Source organism: Bubalus kerabau, chromosome 1 (genome assembly GCF_029407905.1).
Source record: "Bubalus kerabau isolate K-KA32 ecotype Philippines breed swamp buffalo chromosome 1, PCC_UOA_SB_1v2, whole genome shotgun sequence".
In the NCBI taxonomy this organism is placed as follows: Eukaryota; Metazoa; Chordata; class Mammalia; order Artiodactyla; family Bovidae; genus Bubalus; species Bubalus kerabau.
Window position 1 is genome coordinate 147411072 of NC_073624.1, and position 24348 is coordinate 147435419.

Below are 24348 nucleotides of genomic sequence, written 5' to 3' on the forward strand. Positions count from 1 at the left end.
TCTCTTGGAAAACCAGCAGAGGCACCTGAATGAAGCACCAAGAATCTTTATTCCCAAAAAGAAATTAGCATGTAAAAATTCTCACCAAAGAGAGTTTAGAAGTGACTATTTCTAGAAAGACTATAGTTCACCATAACCTATCTAATTACCTTCTTTTTTATAAGAAGTGTTTGAGGACATTCAGGAAACTTCTACTTAAAGGCTAGGGACTTCCCTGGCCATCCAGTGACTAAGACTTTGCCTTCTGATGCAGGGGTGTGGGTTCGATCCTTGGTGGGGGAGCTAAGATCCCACATGGCCAAAAATCCAAAGCATAAAACAGAAGCAATATTGTACTTAAAGGCTAAATTCTACTGGGGTGTTGAAGGTAGTTAGAGTGTGGATACATAACACACCTATACAAGATAAGCACAGTGGGATGGCCAGATAGACAAAGAAATGATAACCATAGCTAACAATTGCCCAGGGCTTGGTATAGGCAAATCACTGTCCTAAGCATTTTGCATGGATCACCTCATTTAATCCTCTTGGTAACTCTATAAGAAGGTACCACTTAGATCTCTGTTTTGTAGATGAGGAAACTAAAGTGTGAAGGAGTTAAATAACTTTCACTTCCCTTCACTTCAGTCACTCAGTCATGTCCGACTCTTTGAGACCCCATGAACCGCAGCACACTAGGCCTCCCAGTCCATCACCAACTCCCGGAGTCCACCCAAACCCTTGTCCATTGAGTCAGTGATGCCATCCAACCATCTCATCCTCTGTCATCCCCCTCTCCTCCTGCCCTCAATCTTTCCCAGCATCAGGGTCTTTTCCAATGAGTCAGCTCTTCGCATCAGGTGGCCAAAGTGTTGGAGTTTCAGCTTCAACATCAGTCCTTCCAATGAACACCCAGGACTGATCTCCTTTAGGATGGACTGCTTGGATCTCCTTGTAGTCCAAGGTACTCCCAAGAGTCTTCTCCAACACCACAGTTCAAAAGCATCAATTCTTCAGTGCTCAGCTTTCTTTGTAGTCCAACTCTCACATTCATACATGACCACTGGAAAAACCATAGCCTTGACTAGACAGACCTTTGTTGACAAAGTGGTGTCTCTACTTTTTAATATGCTGTTTAGGTTGGTCATAACTTTCCTTCCAAGGAGTAAGCATCTTTTAATTCCATGGCTGCAATCACCATCTGCAGTGATTTTGGAGCCCAGAAAAATAAAGTCAGCCACTGTTTCCACTGTTTCCTCATCTATTTGCCATGAAGTGATGGGACCAGATGCCATGATCTTGGCTTTCTGAATGTTGAGTTTAAGCCAACTTTTTCATTCTCCTCTTTCACTTTCATCAAGAGGCTCTTTAGTTCTTCACTTTCTGCCATAGGGTGGTGTCATCTGCATATCTGAGGTTATCAATAGTTCTCCCAGCAATCTTGATTCCAAGTAATATAAATAATAAATGGTAGAGCTAGAATGTGAGCTGACATGGTCTCCTTCGGTGTCTCTAGCCAAGGACTTTGGGCCTCTGGATGCATGCGTGGCTCTGGGCCTTTGGACCACCACCTGGCACCCAACTTGGCCCTTGGTGCTTGAGCTCTTTCATATGCATCTGGATTTTTAGGGGCTTCCCTCATGGCTCAGACAGTATAGAATCTGCCTGCAATGCAGGAGACCTGGGTTTGATCCCTGGGTTGGGAAGATCCCCTGGAGGAGGAAATGGCAACCCACTCCAGTATTCTTGCCTGGAGAATCCCCTGGACAGAGGAGCCTACAGGGCTACAGTCCGTCGGATCACAAAAAGGTGGAGAACAACTGAAGCAACTTAGCACGGAATGTGAACCCAGGTGGGTTAGCTTAGGAGCCAAGAGTTTAACCTCTGTAATACCCTGCTTCAGTGGGCCTATACATGGGTCAGATGTCTACAGAGCTACCTACAGATAATGTATCTTCTGAGGATAGTGGAGTGCCTTAGAATGCAGACTCTGCAGTCAAACTGTCTCATCTCAGACCCCTTCCCTGCCACATACAAGCTGGATTAACTTGAGAAAATTATTCAGCCTCCCAAGGCTTCAGTTTTCTCATCTGTAAAATGAGAATAATACTCGTAATGAGGATTAAATAAATTAACTCATGTAAAATTAATATTAAATAAGATAATAGATTTTAAGTAATATACGTAAAGAACTGCACACAGTAAATACCCAACACGGGGATTTCCCTGGTGGTCCAGTGGTTAAGACTTTGCCTTCCAATGTAGGGGGTGTGGGTTCAATCCCTGGTTGAGGAGCTAATATCCAACATGCCTCAAGGCCACAAAATCAAAACATAAAACAGAAGCAATATTGTAACAAATTCAATAAAGACTTTAAAAATGGTCCCACATCAAAAAATTTTAAAAAAAGTTTAAAAATAAATAAATATATACATACATACCCAACACAAGCTAGCTAGTGTTATTTCAGTAAACCAGAAGATGATCCCAGAAATGTCTCAAGTTTTCGCTTGCAAGGAATGTGTTAAGGAATATATCTAGTTTCTGTGTCGATGTCAAGTCTCTTTCAAGGTGCCGAAACAACATTTATAGTTGGTACTACTAAGTAATTGGAAAGGTTGAGAATACATACGATATAAAATGGGTCTTTTAATTTCAGACCTTCTCTGTTGTACAAACTACATGACATGACTTACCTGGAGAATCTGGATTTTGTGGGGAGAATGACTTCTCCACAGATTTGGATTCTTTCTGCTCCATTTTCTCTGTGGTTGAACCAAACTCCTCTTTCTTTATCTCTTTTTGCTCATCCTGTTCCTCATTTTCAATTTTGTCAGTAAGAGTTTGGTCAGATTCTTCCAACATCAGGTCCTTTTTTCCTCTGACAGCCCAGTGCATTGACTACATTAATTGAAAGCAGATGTATAATATAAAATCCATATTATATAGTTTCTATATTTAAAGTTCAATATGTAGTAACAATTAACCTACTATTATAGTGCTTATTAACAAAATGTTAGACTTGACTATTAGCCAGATAGTAATCAATTAATTCAGATATTAATCAATTAATCCTCACTGATTTGGAAAACTATGAGAAGAAATCTGTATCCTAGTATAAAGGAAAGGGACAAGCATCAGAGAAATTAAAATAATGATATTTTCCCAGAAAATTAGCCATAAAATTACCATATGTCCAAGAAATTCAGTTCCTAGATATAAAGAATTGAAAACAGGTGTTCAAAGAAAAACTTACACACAAATATTCATAGCAGTCATGGAAATAATCCAAATGTCCATCAATTCATTGGATAAACAAAAATGTGACACATCCATGCAATGAAATACTATTTGACCGTAAGAAAGGAAGAAAGTACTACAATATGGATAAACCTTATAAATATTATGCTTAGTAAAAGAAGTCAAACATAAAAAGCCACATTTTGTATAATTCCAGAATAGACAAATTCATACAGATAGAAAGCAGATTAGTGGTTACCAGAGGCTGGGTGAGAGGGGAATAGGAAATGATTGCTAACAAGGACAGGGGTTTCCTTTTGGGGTGATGAAAAAGATCTCAAACTAGATAGTGATGGTGGGTGAACAACATTGAGAATGTACTTAGTGCCACTGAAACGTACACTTTAAAATGGTTAAATGGTAGGTTTTATGTGTATTTTACTATCAAAAAACAAACAACTGGACTGTGTACCTTGAGCCATGCCAGAGATTAAACCTACTACTGTGTGGCCTTCCTTCCAGCCATGATCAATGCAGAGCTGGCAAATATTAGAATTCTGGGTTATACATCTTCTCTTTAAGAAAACTCATGGCACAAGCAGTTGTTCAGTCACTCAGTCATGTCCAACTTTTTGCAACCCCATGGGACTGCAGCACGCCAGGTTTCTCTGTCCTTCTCCATCTCCTGGAGCTTGCTCGAACTCATGTCCATTGAGTCAGTGATGCCATCCAACCACCTCATCCTCTGTCGTCCCCTCCTCCTCCTGCCTTCACTCTTTCCAAGCATCAGGGTCTTTTCTAATGAGTCAGGTCTTCACATCAGTGACCAAAGTATTGGATCTTCAGTATTAGTCCTTCCAATGAATATTCAGGGTTGATTTCCTTTAGGATCGACTGGTTTGAACTCCTTGCAGTCCATGGGACTCTCAAGAGTCCTCTCCAACACCACAGTTCAAAAGCATCAATTCTTCAGTGCTCAGCTTTCTTTATAGTCCAACTCTCACATCCATACATGACTACTGGAAAAAAACATTGGTTTGACCCTATGGACATTTGTTGGCAAAGTAATGTCTCTGCTTTTTAATATGCTGTCTACGTTTGTCATAGCTTTTCTTCCAAGAAGCAAGCATCTTTTAATTTCATGGCTAAAGTTACCATCTGCAGTGATTTTGGAGCCCAAGAAAATAAAGTCTGTCACTGTTTTCATTGTTTCACCATCTATTTGCCATAAGGTGATGGGACATGGACATCACCAGATGGTCAACACCGAAATCAGATTGATTATATTCTTTGCAGCCAAAGATGGAGATGCTCTATACAGTCAGCAAAAACAAGACCAGGAGCTGACTGTGGCTCAGATCATGAACTCCTTATTGCCAAATTCAGACTTAAATTGAAGAAAGTAGGGAAAAGCACTAGACCATTCAGGTATGACTTAAATCAAATCCCTTATGATTATACAGTGGAGGTGAGAAATAGATTTAAGGGCCTAGATCTGATAGACAGAGTGCCTGATGAACTATGGAATGAGGTTCGTGATACTGTACAGGAGACAGGGATCAAGACCATCCCCATGGAAAAGAAATGCAAAAAAGCAAAATGGCTGTCTGAGGAGGCCTTACAAATAGCTGTGAAAAGAAGAGAAGCAAAAAGCAAAGGAGAAAAGGAAAGATATAAGCATCTGAATGCAGAGTTCCAAAGAATAGCAAGAAGAGATAAGAAAGCCTTCTTCAGCGATCAATGCAAAGAAATAGAGGAAAACAACAGAATGGGAAAGACTAGAGATCTCTTCAAGAAAATTAGAGATACTAAGGGAACATTTCATGCAAAGATGGGCTCAATAAAGGACAGAAATGGTATGGACCTAACAGAAGCAGAAGATATTAAGAAGAGATGGCAAGAATACACAGAAGAACTGTACAAAAAAGATCTTCACGACCCAGATAATCACGATGGTGTGATCACTGACCTAGAGCCAGACATCCTGGAATGTGAAGTCAAGTGGGCCTTAGAAAGCATCACTACGAACAAAGCTAGTGGAGGTGATGGAATTCCAGTTGAGCTATTCCAAATCCTGAAAGATAATGCTATGAAAGTGCTGCCCTCAATATGCCAGCAAATTTGGAAAACTCAGCAGTGGCCACAGGACTGGAAAAGGTCAGTTTTCATTCCAATCCCTAAGAAAGGCAATGCCAAAGAATGCTCAAACTACTGCACAATTGCACTCATCTCACATGCTAGTAAAGTAATGCTCAAAATTCTCCAAGCCAGGCTTCAGCAATACATGAACCATGAACTTCCTGATGTTCAAGCTGGTTTTAGAAAAGGCAGAGGAACCAGAGATCAAATTGCCAACATCCGCTGGATCATCGAAAAAGCAAGAGAGTTCCAGAAAAATATCTATTTCTGCTTTATTGACTATGCCAAAGCCTTTGACTGTGTGGATCACAATAAACTGGGGAAAATTCTGAAAGAGATGGGAATACCAGACCACCTGATGTGCCTCTTGAGAAATCTGTATGCAGGTCAGGAAGCAACAGTTAGAACTGGACATGGAACAACAGACTGGTTCCAAATAGGAAAAGGAGTTCGTCAAGGCTGTATATTGTCACCCTGCTTATTTAACTTCTATGCAGAGTACATCATGAGAAACGCTGGACTGGAAGAAACACAAGCTGGAATCAAGATTGCCGAGAGAAATATCAATCACCTCAGATATGCAAATGACACCACCCTTATGGCAGAAAGTGAAGAGGAACTCAAAAGCCTCTTGATGAAAGTGAAAGTGGAGAGTGAAAAAGTTGGCTTAAAGCTCAACATTCAGAAAACGAAGTTCATGGCATCTGGTCCCAACACTTCATGGGAAATAGATGGGGAAACAGTGGAAACGGTGTCAGACTTTATTTTTCTGGGCTCCAAAATCACTGCAGATGGTGACCACAGCCATGAAATTAAAAGACACTTACTCCTTGGAAGGAAAGTTATGACCAACCTAGATAGCATATTCAAAAGCAGAGACATTACTTTGCCAACAGAGGTTCATCTCGTCAAGGCTATGGTTTTTCCTGTGGTCATGTATGGATGTGAGAGTTGGACTGTGAAGAAGGCTGAGTGCCGAAGAATTGATGCTTTTGAACTGTGGTGTTGGAGAAGACTCTTGAGAGTCCCTTGGACTGCAAGGAGATCCAACCAGTCCATTCTGAAGGAGATCAGCCCTGGGATTTCTTTGGAAGGACTGATGCTAAAGCTGAAACTCCAGTACTTTGGCCACCTCATGGGAAGAGTTGACTCATTGGAAAAGACTCTGATGCTGGGAGGGATTGGGGGCAGGAGGAGAAGGAGATGACAGAGGATGAGATGGCTGGATGGCATCACTGACTTGATGGACGTGAGTCTGGGTGAACTCCAGGAGTTGGTGATGGACAGGGAGGCCTGGCGTGCTGCGATTCATGGGGTCGCAAAGAGTCGGACACGACTGAGCAACTGAACTGAACTAAACTGATGGGACTGGAGCCATGATCTTAGTTTTTTGAATGTTGCGTTTTAAGTCAGCTTTTTGACTCTCCTCTTTCACCTTCATCAAGAGGCTCTTGAGTTCCTCTTCGCTTTCTGCCATAACGGTGGTATCATCTGCATATCTGAGGTTATTGATATTTCTCCCTGCAATCTTGATTCCAGTTTGTGCTTCATCCAGCTAGGCATTTCACAATGTGTACTCTGCATATAAGTTAAATAAGCCAGGTGACAAATACAGCTTTGACGTACTCCTTTCCCAATTTTGAACCATTCTGTTGTTCCAGGTCTGGTTCTAACTGTTGCTTCTTGATCTGCATACATGTTTTGCAGGAGTTTTCTTTAAGAAAACTCATGGCACAAAGCCGGAAGTTAGTCAATATTTATTGTGAAATATCTGTCCTAATTTTAAGAGAATTCACTTCAAGTCCAGTTACCATCAAATAACGAGAACTTTTTAATTATCTTTCCATTTGTTTTTTTTAATGATACTGTGGACTTCCCTCGGAAAAGGTGATGGCACCCCACTCCAGTACTCTTGCCTGGAAAATCCCATGGATGGAGGAGCCTGGTAGACTGCAGTCCATGCGGTCGCTAAGAATCAGACACGACTGAGTGACTTCACTTTCAGTTTTCACTTTCATGCATTGGAGAAGGAAATGGCAACCCACCCCAGTGTTCTTGCCTGGAGAATTCCAGGGACAGGGAAGCCTGGTGGGCTGCCGTCTATGGGGTTGCACAGAGTCGGACACAACTGAAGTGACTTAGCAGCAGCAGCAGCAGCATGGACTTCCCTGGTGGCTCAGATGGTAAAGCATCTGCCTATAATGTGGGAGACCTAGGTTCAATCCCTGGGTCAGGAAGATCTCCTGGAGGAAGGAAATGGCAACCCACTCCAGTATTCTTGCCTGGAAAGTCCCATGGATGGAGGCGCCTGGTAGGGCTACAGTCCATGGGGTCGCAAAGAGTCGGACACGACTGAGTGACTTCACTTTCCTCCCATTCATTAACAGAATTATTCTGGAGACTTTTTATGGAATGTCTGTATACATTATGGAAGGTTTCTGAAAGAAAACACAAGAAACTACAATGGTGGCTTTCTGGGAGAGGGAAGTAGCACTGAGGTATGAAATAAAGATGGACTCACTTTTTATTACATATCCTATTGTACTAGTTTGTTTTTTAAAAAACAAAAGTGTTTTATTATTTTTTAAGTTACAGTTTCAAAAAAATTAGGGACCATAAATCAAATTTTGGGCATTTCCTCATTGACGTCTATATTAAAACTTTAATATTTTTAGACAAACACAAGATTCAAAACACTTGAAAACTCTCCCCAGATACCTGATATCCTAGAATGGTGTCCAATATACTTGATAGTGGTCCTTTGCCAAATAATTTAACTGTGTAATTTTTCCAACCTAGTTCTGGCTACTGATGGTGATATCATGAGTGAGGAAAAAATGAAAAATGGATCTTCAAAATGGAGCAAAGGTAAGAAACAATTACTTTTACCCATGCATGCTTTTGGACCCTTTTCACATATGTCCCACATATGTATTTCCTTCTTTTTTTTTTTTTTTTTTTTTTGGCCGAGTTGCATGGCTTTCGAGATCTTATTTCCTTGGCCAGGGATTGAACCTGGACCATGGCAGTGAAAGTGTCCAGTCCTAACCTTGGGACTTTCAGGGATCTCCCTGTATTTCCTATTAAGATGCTTAAAACTGGATGGATGAGTAGATAAATTAAAGGGAGAATAGATGAATACAGAGTAAAAAAGAGAGAGAGTTTGCTGTATCAAGAATATTCAAGTAGAATAATTAGCTGTGGCATAAGCAAAACAATAAACACAACTGTTTCTTGAAATCTCATCTGATACTGTGGGATGCTGTTCCTAAAGCACTACTGAACAGTAACCTCTGTTACTCAGAAACCCAAGAAAAACCCATAAGCCATGTATTGGGGCAAATTAAAACCGCAGAATAAATTATTTTCCTAATAATGAGGACATTGTTTTCCTGTGCTAAAAAAAAAAGAATAAAAGCAGAGCAAGAGCACAAAACAAAAACAAAAACATTGATTTTCTGAAGTCCAAGGCTTAGTGAATAAATTCAGAAGTTGCGATATTTAAAAATTGTGCCAAAACTCACAGAAGGGGCCACTGCCTCTGCTACACACACATCCCATGATGCAAGGGATATCAGGCTTTTCATCTGCAGTGCACTGAAGTCTGAACTCTCTCAAAATACTGCAGCTGCCAACTCCTTCCCAGAGCACCACTTTATTTGCCAGTTTGAACAAAGCAACATGGGGAGGCAGTGGCCCATTACATGTGGACTTGGCCATGTTTGCTTACCCAAGCAACGTGAGGGGGATGGGGCGGGGAAGGAGCAGGGATCATCAGCATCTTACAGAACTTAGAGTGATACCATAATTTCTTACCACTTGTCTCAGGAGCACTAACACTGACCACATAGGCAGGAACCAGGAGAAGCACCTCATCAGAAGAAAAGGAAAGTACAAACTGGTAAAATGCTTCCTTGGAATCTTAAATAAATCTGTTCATCATCATTTTTTAAGAGAATTTAGAAATGTTAATAATATGGTGTTTATGAATAGCAGCCAACATGATCACAAATGGGCTTCCCAGGTGACGCTAGTGGTAAAGAACCTGGCTGCCAATGCAGGAGACTTAGGAGGCGCAGGTTCAATCCTTGAGTCAGGAAGACGCTGGAAGGAGGGCATGACAACACACTCCAGGATTCTTGCTGGGGAATCTCATGGACAGAGGAGCCTGGCGGGCTACAATCCATGGCGCCACAAAGAGTCAGACATGACTAAAGTGACTGAGCACACACATGAGGACAAATAGATGATCTCAACTAAATTAAAAGGTACAAAGATACATTCAAATATAGATAAATAAATATATTTGTAGATACACATACATAAAATAAACATACTAGAGGGCAATATAGCCTTGTGCACACCCTAAAACCATAACGATATTCAAGCCTTCTGCCTTGATCCAACCAGAGAACTCACTTCTTTCCACATTCAACCTCTCTCTCCTCAACTGCAAAGGAGCATCATCCTAATTCCTCTTCCCCAAAGAAAGACCCAATAAAGCAAAGTCATCATTCAATGTAACTGGCTCTCACACTAACAAATGATGGGCAGAAAACACTGGAAGGAAATGCATCAAAATACTAATGGGGTTATCTTGGCATGGCAGCATTATAAAGTCTTTTTTTTTCTTTTTATATTTTGGTGTCTTCTAAATTTTCTCTGACAAGTCTATATATATGTACAACTAGGTTTTAAAAATTTAATTAAGGACTTCCCCAGTGGTGCAGTGGTTAAGACTCCGCACTTCCATTGCAGGAGACACAAATTTGATCCCAGGTTGGGGAATTAAGATATGGCATGCCAAAGGGTGTGGCCAAAAATAAAAAATTAACCAAATAAAAATTAGATGGAGTTATGATTGCCAAAATATATTAAGGAGGGAGCTTCTGGGTACCAGTAATATGTGTGTTGGGGAGAGGAGAGGTTACGAGTATACACTTCACAACTGTTTGCTAAATTATAAATGCAGGTGTTGAGCATTTTTCTGTAGGTTTTATTTCAACATAAAAGTGTTAATTTTAAAAAGAAGCAATGGCTTCAGCTGGTGTAAAATATAATCTAGTTTTAGTTTGGTTGGGTTGAGTCTGTTGTTATTGTTTTATTTGCTTAGTTTCTTGGGTTTTTTGCATGTGCAAGGAATAGAGGAGGCCGGCCAGTGGCTTTGTCTGTGGAGGGCAAAGGATACTGAGAAACTTAGTGAAAGACTGAGAGTAAGAAATGCAAGCTTTCAGGGCTCAGAGAACTGAAAACGTGAGCTCTATGTGTCACAGGTCAGCTAGGTGGCCTGTATAAAATATCTTGACTCTCTGTCTCAGTACTTCTCTCTCAGAATAAAAGCGCCTACAGTCTGCCTTAGATGACGGGGTGAGGATTAATGACTGACCTATAGTAAATACTCTGAAAGCATTTGTAGTAACTGATACAGCATGGGACATTTTTAACAGCTTATGAGAATGTTTTTCTCAGAATTTTATTTTCACTGTGGCTTTGCTGTAACCCTTTCCCCAGAACCATCCTCAAGCCATTTTGGAGGAAGAACCATTCACACCATGGATTCCTTGGGGTAAAACCATTTAACAAGACAGCAATGATTTCCCTAAGATTCTTTAAGCTGGAAAGGTATCTGTTTTCAAGTTATTCCAAGATCTGAAGGCCACAGTTACTGAAGTCCCCACTTCATATTCCCTTTTTTAAACCAACATTACATATCTAGATTTAAATTTCCCTTTTTTAAACCAATATTACATATCTAGACTTAAATTTCCAACATACTCATTGACCTGATCGAACACTTTTTTAGTTGTATAGTTGCTTTACAATGTTGTGTTCGTTTCTACTGTACAGAAAAATGAAAGAGCCATTCATACATATATATCCCCTCCCTTTTGGTGATTGATTTATCAAAAGTTTTACAAATTAAACTATCAGGAGGAGCTTCTAAAAAGGAAAAAGTAAAATCAATAGCTGGTTAAGTGACAAGGACTTGCAGTGGAGGAAAAAAATACAAATTAGAGTTTCATCACCGTTGAATGATAGAAATGTATCATCCCTGAAGGTGTGTGAGGAATTTGCTCTAGGAGATTCTCATGATAGGAACCTGTGTGATGCTGCAAAAGTGCATTGTGATTTGTCCTTAGGGCAAGCAAACATGCAGATGTGTTTTAGATAAACGTCACCTAAAATTTCAAGTCCTGAATTATAACCATTTTATTGTCAGAATGGCATATGTAGTATATCTAGTCCAAATACCCTAATGATGATATTTATCTACACAATGGTAGTGATCTAATAGGTGATGAACAATACTAGGTATGACAATTGTTATTAATTTCTCTAGAGTAGTGAGTGTGAAAGAATGGACAAAGAAATGCACACACACAAAAAAACGACAACTAAAATGTTATAGAGAACCTTACTTCTACATGTGATGTTTTCACATGCAGAAATCACTATGAGAATTAGAACAGAAAGGAATGAAAGGAAGTTACAGAAAGTCTATCTGGGACTTCCCTAGTAGTGCAGTGGTCAAGAATCCGCCTGCCAAAGCAGAGGACACGAGTTCAATCTCTGGTCCAGATAGATCCCAGGTGCTACATGGCAACCAAACTTGTGTGCCGCAGTCACTGAGCCCGTGTGCCTCAACTACTGAAGCCCGTGTGCCCCAAAGCCCGTGCTCCACAACTAGAGAAAGCCCACACACAGCAACAAAGACCAGTGCAGCCAAAAATAAATAAATAAATAAATTTTTAAAAAAAAAAGAAAGTCTATCCAGTGAGGTACAAAACACATGAAACTTGGTGTAGGGGTTTCAAAGTTCACTGAGGAAGAAATAGAGAAACAGCAATGGTTGAGCCCAAAGAAGACTGTGCAAGGAAAAATATCACTGCTGATTTAAAGTGGAAAGATATGCATTTCATCATTTTTGTACTACTAATAAAAATAAATCCCAAACCAAACGCTAGCCCAGCATAGTATTTCAACATTGCTGACAAGACCAATAATGCAGCCAGTAAGTTGACTCACTGGAAAAGACTCTGATGCTGGGAGGGATTGGGGGCAGGAGGAGAAGGGGATGACAGAGGATGAGATGGCTGGATGGCATCACCAACTCAATGGACATGAGTCTGAGTGAACTCTGGGAGTTGGTGATGGACAGGGAGGCCTGCCGTGCTGCGATTCATGGGGTTGCAAAGAGTCGGACACGACTGAGCGACGGAACTGAACTGAACTGAAGATCTGAAATGTAATTATTGTAAGCCCTCAAACAGTTCATAATTAAACTAAATTCTAAGCAGAAATGATGTGTTTGGAGATAGGACATTAGTATTTAATGGAAAGACATCTGCAATGTAAATTAGAACAGGGACTTGGAGAAGGGTTTTTGAAAAATCCACAGCTAACTTGATATTAGCAGTTAAAATTAAGTAATACAGTTCAGTGGATCATCAAGAAAAATGAACTATAAATCAAAAGGCATTAAAATAGCAAGGGTCACTAATTCAGTAGCAGTTACAGTGTGTAATACTCAAGAGAATAGAAATATGGTTATATAGAGGTGGCAGAACAATGTTTAGTCAGAGTTAAGAAGGAATTTTGGATATACACAATGTAGAAGAAAAATCCTATTTTTGAGTATGTGAAGCTAAGTCACTATTTTTTTAAAGATTCTCTCTAGTTATTTTGTATGTATATTCAACAGTCTTATGGTTAGTCCTTCATAAATAATTAACCAACCATAAACAAATCATAGGAATATACACTGCACTCTAAAATGAAATGAAGAAAACCATTTATATGTTATGTCGAGTGGCTTTAACTATATACTTTGAGAGTTTTGCATTGTTCTTCCCCATTACTTCAAAGACCTCCCTCACTGGTACAGGTCATTTATCAGTGAAAAAACAATTTGATCAAGTCTTGTTTAAATAAAAACTATTAAGAAGAAACCTGAACATAACCCTGAAGAACCAGAATTTAAGAGATGTGAATCACTTTATACACTTATTCTAACATGTCCCTGAACACTTCCTTATAAGGTAACTTCTCCATTTTTAAGTTTCATGTTATAGAAAAGTATCCCTGTAGGGAAAAAAATAAAGCAGATTTAAAAAATCATGTAAATCATGCCTAAGAATGTAGAAACCTTTAAAATTACATTCTCTCTGCAATCTACAATGGTCCATGGAAGGATAAAATAAATATATAACAAAAATTATAGAGATTATTTTATATTTAGTTTTTTTAATGGCGTGGAAGAAAATAACAGAATGGTTTTAAAAGTCTCTCTCCATCTATCCAATAATCCTTTTACCAAAATTAATAACAGGAATAATTTACAGATTTCTTTGATTAATCAGGTCCCGTTTTTATTGACTTTATTAAGCTTTGAGAAGAGAACAGGCTCATATGAACTAAGAAGATGGAGCATATGAATTTGCATTGGTTCAAAATTCAGCAGTGTTATATGAGCAACTTGAGAAGCACAGTTATCAGAATGTATCAAACAGTAGATGATAACAGGAAGCATATGTATATACATATACATGTATACATATGTACATGCTGCTGCTGCTGCTGCTAAGTCGCTTCAGTTGTGTCCGACTCTGTGCGACCCCATAGACGGCAGCCCACCAGGCTCCCCGTCCCTGGGGTTCTCCAAGCAAGAACACTGGAGTGGGTTGCCATTTCCTTCTCCAATGCATGAAAGTGAAAAGTGAAAGTGAAGTCGCTCAGTCGTGTCCGACTCTAGCAACCCCATGTACTGGAGCCTAGCAGGCTCCTCTGTCCATGGGGTTTTCCAGGCGAGAATACTGGAGTGGGGTGCCATTGCCTTTTCCGACATATTTACGTATACATATACAAACAGCCAGAGACTGAAAAGCATAGTCGGAGATTCTTCTGACCCTGATGTATTGAATTTCCTTTCACAAGATTTTGTGGATACTGCATTGTATCCAGATTTTACCAGCTTCTTGGTCTTCTCTCTCCTCTTGTCCGTTGACACTTTAAGCTACTGTGCTGTGTGCTGTGCTTGGTTGCTCAGCCATGTCCAGCTCTTTGCAACCCCATGGATTGTAGCCTGCCAGGCTCCTCTGTATATGGGAATTCTCCAGGCTAGAATACTGGAGTGGGTTGTCATGCCCTCCTCCAGGGGATCTACCCAACCCAGGGAAAGAAACCAGGTGTCCCACATTGCAGGAGGATTCTTTACCATCTGAGCCACCAGGGAAGCCCCTTTAAGCTACTATGTGAGTCTAATCCAGGACAGCCTGAGCTTCATAAATTCCCTTCATCCCAGAGAGAAACCTACCATTTTCACCGAGTCACTCAAAGCTTCCCACTGCTGGAATGACATTGACATCTGGCTCCTTCGCCAGTGGTCATAGCGGGCTCGACTTGCTTCATTAGTCAAAATGTCCTTTGCCTTCTGCAGTTTCTGAAAAGTTTCCACTGGAAAACAAATCAAAAAATGAGCATGCCCTGGAGGTATTTTAAACGCCCAAACTGATCTCACTGAAATATGCATCTGTTATTTACCAGCTATGTAACCTTGGGCCAATTCACTTCATCAAGCTTTCTTTTCCTCATTTATAAAGTGTACTGTAAGGACAAGTGAGATAATGTATGCAAAGTACCTGGCTCACAGTTTATCCACTCCCTTTACTGAGCTCCAGTGATGTGACAGGTGCTATCCCAGGTGCTGATGATGCAGATATGAGCAACAGATATAATTTATCTCATGGGATAGACATTTACAAACATTGGATAAGTTACAGTCTTTCCTCTGTGTGTGTGTGTGTGTGTGTGTGTGTTCAGTCACTCAGTTGTCTCTGAATCTTTGCAGCCCCCTAGACTGTAGCCTGCCAGGCTCCTCTGTCCATGGAATTTTCCAAGCAAGAATACTGGAAAGTGGTAAAGAATCTGCCTGCAATGCAGGAGGCCCAGGTTCAATCCCTGGGTCTGGAACAATTCCCTGGAGGAGGGCATGGCAACCCACTCCAGTACTCTTGCCTAGAGAATCCCATGGACAGAGGAACCTGACAGACTAAAGTCCATAGGGTCGCACAGAGTCAGACACGACTAAGTAGCAGCACCATGGAATCTAGAAAGATGGTATTGATGAACCTATTTGCAGAGCAGCAATGGAGATGCAAACATAGAGAACAGACTTAAGGACACCGTCAGGGGACAGGGGAAGGAGAGGGTGGGATGAATGGAGTGAGTAGCGTGGAAACATACACACTCCCATATGTAAAATAAATAGCCAGTGTGAATTTGCTGTGTGACTTGGAACTCAAACCAGGACTCTGGTGACTACTCTGTGACTACGTAGAGGGGCGGGATGAGTATAGTTTCTTGTTCACAACAACCTTATCAAGTGGATATTATTAATATTAGCATTATTCACATTTTACATGATCTAAAGCTAAAGGAGGTTAATGTGACTTGTCCTAAGCTACAAGTGATGGAGCCACAATTCAAACCCAAGCCTGCCAGGCTCCCCAGCTGGTGCTCACCAGGCTACACTTGACTGCCTCCTGCCCCTTCCATTTTCCTACAGTACATGTTACCCTCTAATCCCCACTTTCTCCTTCATCTCTGAGGATAATGAAAATGTCAACATTCATCACTAAGATGCAGGCTGTGCCCTTGAGAAACTTAGAGTCTAGTAAGGAAGCAGACATATAAACAAATCATTTCAATACAGAGAAATACAGAAGTAAGATTGATTGTGCCTGAGAACTCAGGAAATACTTCACTAGTTTTCTCTACACTTGGGGTCATCCTTGACTCTTCTCTTTCTTTCACATCTCATTTCTAATTCATCAACAAGCCCTGTTGACTCTATCTGTGGAGTCAGTATATCTTTAAACTATACAAGCTTTGACCTCTTGCCCCTACCTCCACTGCCATCACTCTAGTCCAAGCCACCATCCTCTCTTGGCTGGATGATTATATTAACTGCTCAACTCATCTCCCTGCCTTTGCCTTGCTTTATCTTCTACACAGCAGTCAGAGTGGTCTTTTCAAAAATAAGTTACATAGGGGATTCCCCGGTAGTCTGGTGATTTGGACTCTACGCTTTCATAGCTGAGGGCCTGGGTTCAACTAAGACTCTGCAAGCCACACAGCATGGCCAAAAAAGGGAGGAAAAAAAAAGGAAGAAGGACTTCACTGGTGGTCTGTGGCTAAAACTCCACATTCCCAATGGAGGAGGCTGGGATCATTCCCTGACCAGGGAACTAGATCCCACATGCCACAACTAAGAGTTCACATGCTGCAACTAAAGATCCTGTGTGCCGCGTCTAAGACCCAGCACAGCCAAATAAATAAATTAAATTAAATTTTTTTTAATGATCTTAAAGAAAAAAGAAAGTAAAAGAAGTCACATAATATCACTCTTCTACTCAAAATCACTTCCATTTTTACTTTTCATTTTTGTTGGAATTAAACTGAAAATTCTCACCATGGCTATTAGGTCTGGCATGCTCTGCCTGCTCTCTACCCTTCTCTTCCTTCTCCAACTTCATTTCCTCCTACTTTTCCCATCTCCTTCGCTACAGCCATAGTAGCCGCCCTGATGTTCCTTGAGTACACCAAGCATACTGCAGCCCCAGGACTTGGAACTTGCTGTCCTTTCTGCCAAGAACACTTTACCCTAAGCACTCACACAGCTTACTTCTTCCAGATGTCAGCCTGGTATTGTCTTGTTGATGGAGTTTTCTCCAACCTTCTACATAAAATAGCTGCCCACCCCATCAGCCCCATTCCTTTATCTCCCTCACTCTGCTTTACTTTTCTTCATGGTACCTGAGTGTGTGCTAAGTCAATTCACTCATGTCTGACTTTGTGCGACGTTATGGACTATAGCCTGCCAGGCTCCTTTGTCCATGGGATTCTCCAGGCAGGAATACTGGAGTGGGTTGCCATTTCCTCCTCCAAGGGATCTTCCCAACCCAGGGATCGAACTGGCATCTTTTATGTCTAACCTGCAATGGCAGGGGGGTCCTTTACCTCTAGTGCCACCTGGGAAGCCCCCTGGCACCTACCCCCTGACATTATGTACAGTTATTTGTTTATAATGAGAATACAAACTCCATGAGGGCAGAGACTTTGTTTTGTTTTCTGCTGCATCCCTTGTACTAAAGCAGTGTAGCAGGTGCTCAAAAAGTATTTGTTCAATGAATGAATGAGCGAATGCTTCCAATTTGAATGTGAATATAAAGATGTTCATAGAATGCTGCTACCTGAGCTCCAAGCACCAAAGAAGTGACATACCCTTAAAACAGTTTGTGAATTAGGCACCTTTTAATAGTGTTAGTGGGAAAAATAATTAAAATTATCCTGACAGTGCTTAAAAATAGCTCATGAGTAGTCAATATCCTCTGAAACAAAAGACGTTAGGACAATGTACAGTCAGTACTGATGGTACCACCATCCCAATCATGAAACTACTGAAATACTTCTGTTCCCCAGTTGGTAAAGCGCTACTGTTCCTGAGCTCTCATCCCCCAAAACCACCACTTCAACTATTCCTTCAGCAACCAGAGATACTGCCCAACATGGCAGGGTTCCTCCTGGGCCCTGTCCAAAGCTGGGCAGCACAGGTGCTTAATATATCATTAAATATTTGATATCACTGCTGGAGGTAGTAGCAATCGATGGATTAAAAGGAAAATCCTAAAGGTGGGGCTATTGAAAGCGAAGGAAAACAAATACATAAAAAACATCTTGCAATAGCTGCCAGCTCGAGTGAGTAATCCTTCCTGTTGCTGACGACAATGTAAATGTACCAGTGTATAAATGAGATGTCACTTTTTCCAACAGAAATAAAAAGCTCATTAAATTATTACCATGGATGCACACACCAGTGACTACTAGAGCAGAGGTTGTAAAAATTTACATTTTTATCTACAATTCACCTTCTCTTTGCACATTATTGTTGGCCTCATTTTGCAGAGTTTCCGGAATGAAAGAAATTATTCTTATGTCAATCCCTCAACAGCAGATGATAAGCAGAAAGCAAAAGAGACCTTACCTTTCCTGTTAGGTGGCCTTTTCTTTGTTCCACACCTTCACCACATTTAATAAAAAATGAGCTTGGATTTATATTTGTCCTTTAATATACCAGCTAATCAAATGAATCATACAAGATAAACATGTACCAGTTCTGGGAAGAGAGATTTCATTTTATAAGCTTATACGAGAAAATGATGATGGAATACTTAAGAAACATTCCAATTTAACTCCAGGTCTGCTTTGAAAATACAGAGGTCCTCTTAATTCATATTTCACAATAAAAATTATATTATTATAATAGCCACATTTTAACTGTAGGCCACTTAAAATTACTTGAGAAATAATAATGAGAAGAAGTCAGGACATGCTTTGAAAACAATCTGGAGGAAAATATATCCACTGTTAACAGTGGTTCTCTGGCAAAGAGAGATAAGAGCAGACTTTCACTTTCAACATTATTTAATACTGTATGTTATTTTTATTCTAAGGGGGAAAAAAAGCAATAAAGAGTTTTTAAAGTAGGAAAACACTGAGACATTGAAAGATTTCAATTAGTAAAAGACAAAGAGTTCCCCTTCTTCAAATATTCAGATGTCTCTGAAGCCTGTAAATCAATAACAAAAATACCATTTCACAGGTCCTTAAGTTAGTCTGAAATCTCTTCAGGGTGAAAGGGAAGTTAATAAAGGGTTGACTTGAAACAACTGCTGTCACACATACACACACACACACACACACACACACAGGACTGGCATGAGCACCAACCAGCGGCTTTTGATCTCAGTGACTCAATTTCTATAGCACGACCAGTCCTGCCTGCATCACCCACTGCAAAACAAGGATCTCAAAAAGCCTTAGATTTAGATTTTTTTTAATGAGAGAAATAGCTAATGTTTACTTATAAAAAAAAACTGTCCCATTTTGTTAAATTTTTATCTTGCAGTGCTTCATAGAACAAGAAAAGTACACTGATCATAACTGCCGACATCCATTGAGTTCTTCCCACATGCAAAATACGTCATTTAATCCTCACAGCAGATACATGGGCTTCCCAGGTGGCGCAATGGTAAAGAATCTGCCTGTCAAGGCAGGAGATGCAGGAGACTCAGGTTTGATCCCTGGGTCAGGAAGATCCCTTGGAGGAGGGCATGGCAACCCACTCCAGTATTCTTGCCTGAAGAATCCCATGGACAGAGAAGCCTGCCAGGCTACAGGCAATGGGGTCACAAACTGAGCAACTGAGCACACAGAGACAGAAGAGGTGATAATATGCTATTAGTCTCCCATTCTGCCTAGGAGAATGCTGAGGCTCAAAGAGGTTGCCCAAAGTCAACTAGTTCATAAGTAGGAGCTAGAAGCAATGCAGACAGACAGACCTGTGTTCCTATCTACTACTCCATCATACTACCAAATCAGTCATTTCAATGGCAATGGTTGAGACTACATTTAGCAAGCCAAAAAGGCATATTACACAAGTTTAATTTCTTCTACTTGCAGTTGCTCTACAGGCTTAGCTTTTTACCTTAATGAAATGTGTTTCAAAATCTGTCCAATATATTCTGGATTTCAGTCAAGCTAAAACCAGCATCAGGGTGAATTTTTGTTTCACATTTTAAAGTATTTTTATCAGTAACCTTAACCCTTCTGCAAGTATGTAAAGAATGACTTAAATTTTCAGGAAGTCATGTTCATCCAAATTAAGTAAACAGATGCTTGAACATGTTTGAAAACAATTTCGATCCAAAGATTGAATCATCTATCTATTGCAAGCCTGACAAAGGAAGATATTAATGTCTGTGTATCTTTTCATTTTAAACAGTATTTACACAGTCCAGTGTCTCTCTGAACAAGAAACCTTCAGGTACCCGTACATGAAAACTCCCATCACTATGGCAACTAGAATGGCAATGACTGCACAATGATTCATCATGTATCCTTAATGGAAATCATTTGCCGTGACAGAAAAACAACTCAACGCCATGCTTCACTGGAAGAGAACCCAGTTAAAGAATAATCTGTAGTGGTGATTTTTTTAAGTGTTCATCAAATTTTTAAAGTTTTATGCTAGGATATCTATCTTAATATTAATTCTAGAAGGGTAACTAATAGATGTCTCCTACAGAAATGTTCATGAATTCATTCTTTCACTCATTTAAGAAAGTTTGTGCACAAAGTAGCTGTCCTCCATGGCAGGTGCTGTTCATACTATTTTGGGTGCAAGGCATACCATTTTGAATGAGATAAGTAAGACCAGCTTCACAGAGCCTCCAGTATAACTAATAAGCAAACAGTTAACAAGCTAACAATATAATATACAGTTGGCCACCTGACATATGTATAGGGGGCTCTGGGTAGCTGGGGCACACCTGAATCCCAGAGGAAGTGATGGCAAAGCTGAGACCTGACTTGGGAGCACAACCCAGCCAATCAAAAGCAGGGCAGGGAGGTAAGCAGGCCTCAGGAATGTTCCAGGCAGAAAAAGCAATAAGTATAAAGGTTTAGAGAGTAGACAGCAGGATACATTAAAGAGCCAAGGTAGTTCTTTTTTTTTTTTTTTTCTTTTAAATAATTCTTTAAATCCTGGGATTTTTTAAATATTTCTTTTTGGCTGAGTCGAGTCTTAGTTACAGTACCCAGGCTCTTCACTGCGACACATGGGCTTCCCTTTAATTGTGGTGCACAGGCTCCAGAGCATGTGGGCTTTTTGGTTTGCAGCACATAGACTCTCTAGTTGAGGCACTCAGGCTTAGTTGTTCTGTGGCATGTGGGATCTTAGTTCCCCGACCAGGGATTGAGCCCATGTCCCCTGCACTGGAAGTCAGATTCTTAACCACTGGACCACCAGGAATGTCCCTAGGAGCCAAAGTAGTGTTGAGTGGCTGAAACATAGGGTTGTAAGCATGGTGGTGAAGAGAAAATGAGACTGGAGATGTGGGGAGGGGCACAACATGAAGGGGCTTATGCCTCAAGGCCCAGCAATGACAAAGAATGAACCACTGTTACATGTACAATCAAGGTGTAAATATTACAGACACAAGGTAAAGCAAAAGAAGCTTCACAAAAGAGTACATACCACATGATTCCATGTATATAAAATTTTAAAACTAGGCAAAACTAATCCATGATGATAAAGATCCAACAATGGGAAAGGGTGCTGACACTGAAGGGGACATGAAAAGGGACTTTTCCTGGAGTGGTAGAAATGTTCTACATCTTCATCTGGGCAGTGGTTAAACTGGTTATATGTAGACAAAAACTTATCAAGTTTATACTTACTGTTTTTTCACATTTGCTTTAAGTAAGTTATGCCTTAATAAAAAGGGGAAAAATCAAATGTGCAATGGTAATAGTTAAGTATCTAACAAAAGATGATTCTATACATTGGAAAATAACCCATTTATACAATCAAAGGGATCAGTGATTTTTAGAGAAAATTAAGAGCTTTAAGATAAGGGAAATTTTTTTTTAATGAAAAGGAGTTGAGTTTTACCATTTGTGAAATGTGGAGTTAAAGATAAGTCTTAATGGGCTTTCTTGATGGCTCCAAGGGTAAAGAATCTGCCTGCTAATGCAGGAGATACAGGTTCAATCCCTGGGTCAAGAAGATCTCCTGGAGAAGGAAATGGCAATCCACTCCAATATTCTTGCCTGGGACATCTCATGGGCAGAGGAGCCTGGCAGGCTACACTCCATGGGGTTGCAAAGAGTTGGACACAACTTAGTGACTAAGCAGCAGCAGCAGCAGACAGGTCTTAATCATATTTTCCTTACAGAAAAATCACATATAGTACTTCCCTGATGGTCCAGTGGTTAAGACTCCACCCTTCCACTACAGGGGAGTGAGGGTTCAATCCCTGCCCAGGGAAGATCCCATATGTTCCAAGACATGGCACAAAAAAAAAAAAAAAATCATAGGTATACACATACTAGACATATACCAATAGTATACACATATATTATAGTAACCATAGTCATCAAGTTTTAGATAGTATTACCTACTCTGAGAATAAAATCAGGGTAGGAATATACAAAAGACTTGAACTGCATTGGTGAAGTTTTAAGCTGAGTGGTACATACATGGACACAACTGAAGACTGAGCATGCACATAAGAGGTGAGAGAAGGATGAATAATGAGGCCAGTTTTTGACAGAGTGACATTGAAATATCCTCAAAAGGATATTTTCAAAAAGCAGCAAAGCCACAGTCTGAAACTGAGGAATGAGAACTGAGTTAAGGATAAAATGGGAAGCCATCAACAAATAACTGATGATTAAAAAAAAAAAACAAACAAATAACTGATGATTGCAAACCACAGACTTCAACAAAATTCTAGAGAAAAAGTGGGGAGTAAGCCCAGAAGAGAGTTTAAAACTTTTTAAAAGATTTTTTTATGTGTTCCATTTTTAAAGTCTGTACTAAATGTGTTACAATATTGTTTCTGTTTTATGTTTTGCTTTTTTTGGCTGCAAGGGATATGGGATCTTAGTTCCCCAGTTAGGCCTCCAATCTATACCCCATGCATTGGAAAGCCAAGTCTTAACCACAGGACCACCAGGGAAGTCCTCAGAAGAGATTTTAGAAGGGAACCTTAGGACAGAAGAGGAGACGTCACAAAAGAGACAGAAAGAGCAGCCCAAGAAGTAGGAGGAAAAGCATAAGGGCATATCCTGGTAGCTAAGAAAAAGGAGTGTCAAGAAGATGAGCATGATCAACAGTTTCAAATTCTGATGCAAGCTCAGGGAAGATAAGGACTAAAAGGAGTTGGCAGCCAAGAAGTTCTTGGTGACTATTACAAGAGCCATTTCCTAGAAAGGTGAGGAGGAAGTCAAAATGGGATAAACTGAAAACTGGCTGAAAGGGAAGTAGTGATACCAACTGTGACCTTCTTTTTCAGGAAAACTGGCTCTAAAGGGAAGTACAGTGATAGAGAAGAAGCAGGAGGGAGACAAGTTAAGAAAGGATTATTGTTTTGTCTGTATTTTTTCAAGCTGAGATACACAAAAGCATTTATGTATAAATTTATGGTCATGAAATTTAAAATATGATAAAGAAAAAACAAATGTATGAATATATTATTATACAATATATACAGACCTATTCAGAAGAAAACACAGCAAGGTTCTCATTAAGATAACCACCTAGTTACAAATGGAAGTCACTGTTAACATTCAAAAATTGGTGAAAGGAAGCATAAAACTGGACACACTTTTTTTATTCTTATTGTTATTTTATTTATTTATTTATTTATTTTGGCATATGGGATCTTAGTTCCCCAACCAGGGCTCAAACCCACACCCTCTACATTGGAAGCATGGAGTCGTAACCACTGGACCACTAGGGAAGTCCCAACTGGACAAATTGTAAATCGTGAAGCAGCACATTATAGCAGAAAGATAAATGAATGTTAAATGACTGCTATTAGAAAAAAGACCCTACCCGGTTTCCTCTTCAGCCTCCATCCAATAGTGCAAAAACACTCTTTGGCATTAAATGAAAGAATAATTTTGAGCATAAATAGATAAAAGAAAATGAAGCTACTATTCACTGGCTTTTTAGGTCTATATGCTATACTTTTTCATGAAAAGCAACCATTATTAACTACTTACCAGCTTTGGAATTTTCAGGATGCTTGTCAGGGTGACATTCCAGGGCCCTGACCTTAAATTCTGCAAGGATTTGTTCAACCTAAAACAGAAATTAATGTTTAAAATGAAGAATCCAACTTGAATGACATAAAGGGAACGTAGGGTGTCAGTCCTTCCCAAAAAAAGCCACCATGAACACTTACCTTTTTATTTTGATTCCTATTTGTATTTTGACTTTTTAGTCTAAGAAATTATTTTCTCAATCACAAAATTCAGAAAGTATCCAATAAACATTCCTATTCAAATAGTAGTAGGTAATGACAATTGAACTTGCTACTGTATTTAGATGATGGCCCAAGACACCTATGAGTTCAGTATATT

General features: G+C 39.9%; 1 protein-coding gene across 5 annotated transcripts in view; it reads right to left on the reverse strand.

Annotated features, from left to right (window-relative positions):
* The window catches only part of DNAJC12 (DnaJ heat shock protein family (Hsp40) member C12), a 102960-nt gene that overhangs the window by 4689 nt on the left and 73923 nt on the right, over nucleotides 1-24348 (reverse strand). For all 5 annotated transcript variants that reach the window (XM_055590776.1, XM_055590771.1, XM_055590784.1 and 2 more), the window contains 3 exons: nucleotides 23989-24067; nucleotides 14672-14811; nucleotides 2676-2880 (listed from right to left, as the gene is read on the reverse strand). In XM_055590776.1, the coding sequence (XP_055446751.1) occupies nucleotides 2676-2880; nucleotides 14672-14811; nucleotides 23989-24067 (424 nt within the window). The remainder of the gene's footprint in view (nucleotides 1-2675; nucleotides 2881-14671; nucleotides 14812-23988; nucleotides 24068-24348) is intronic.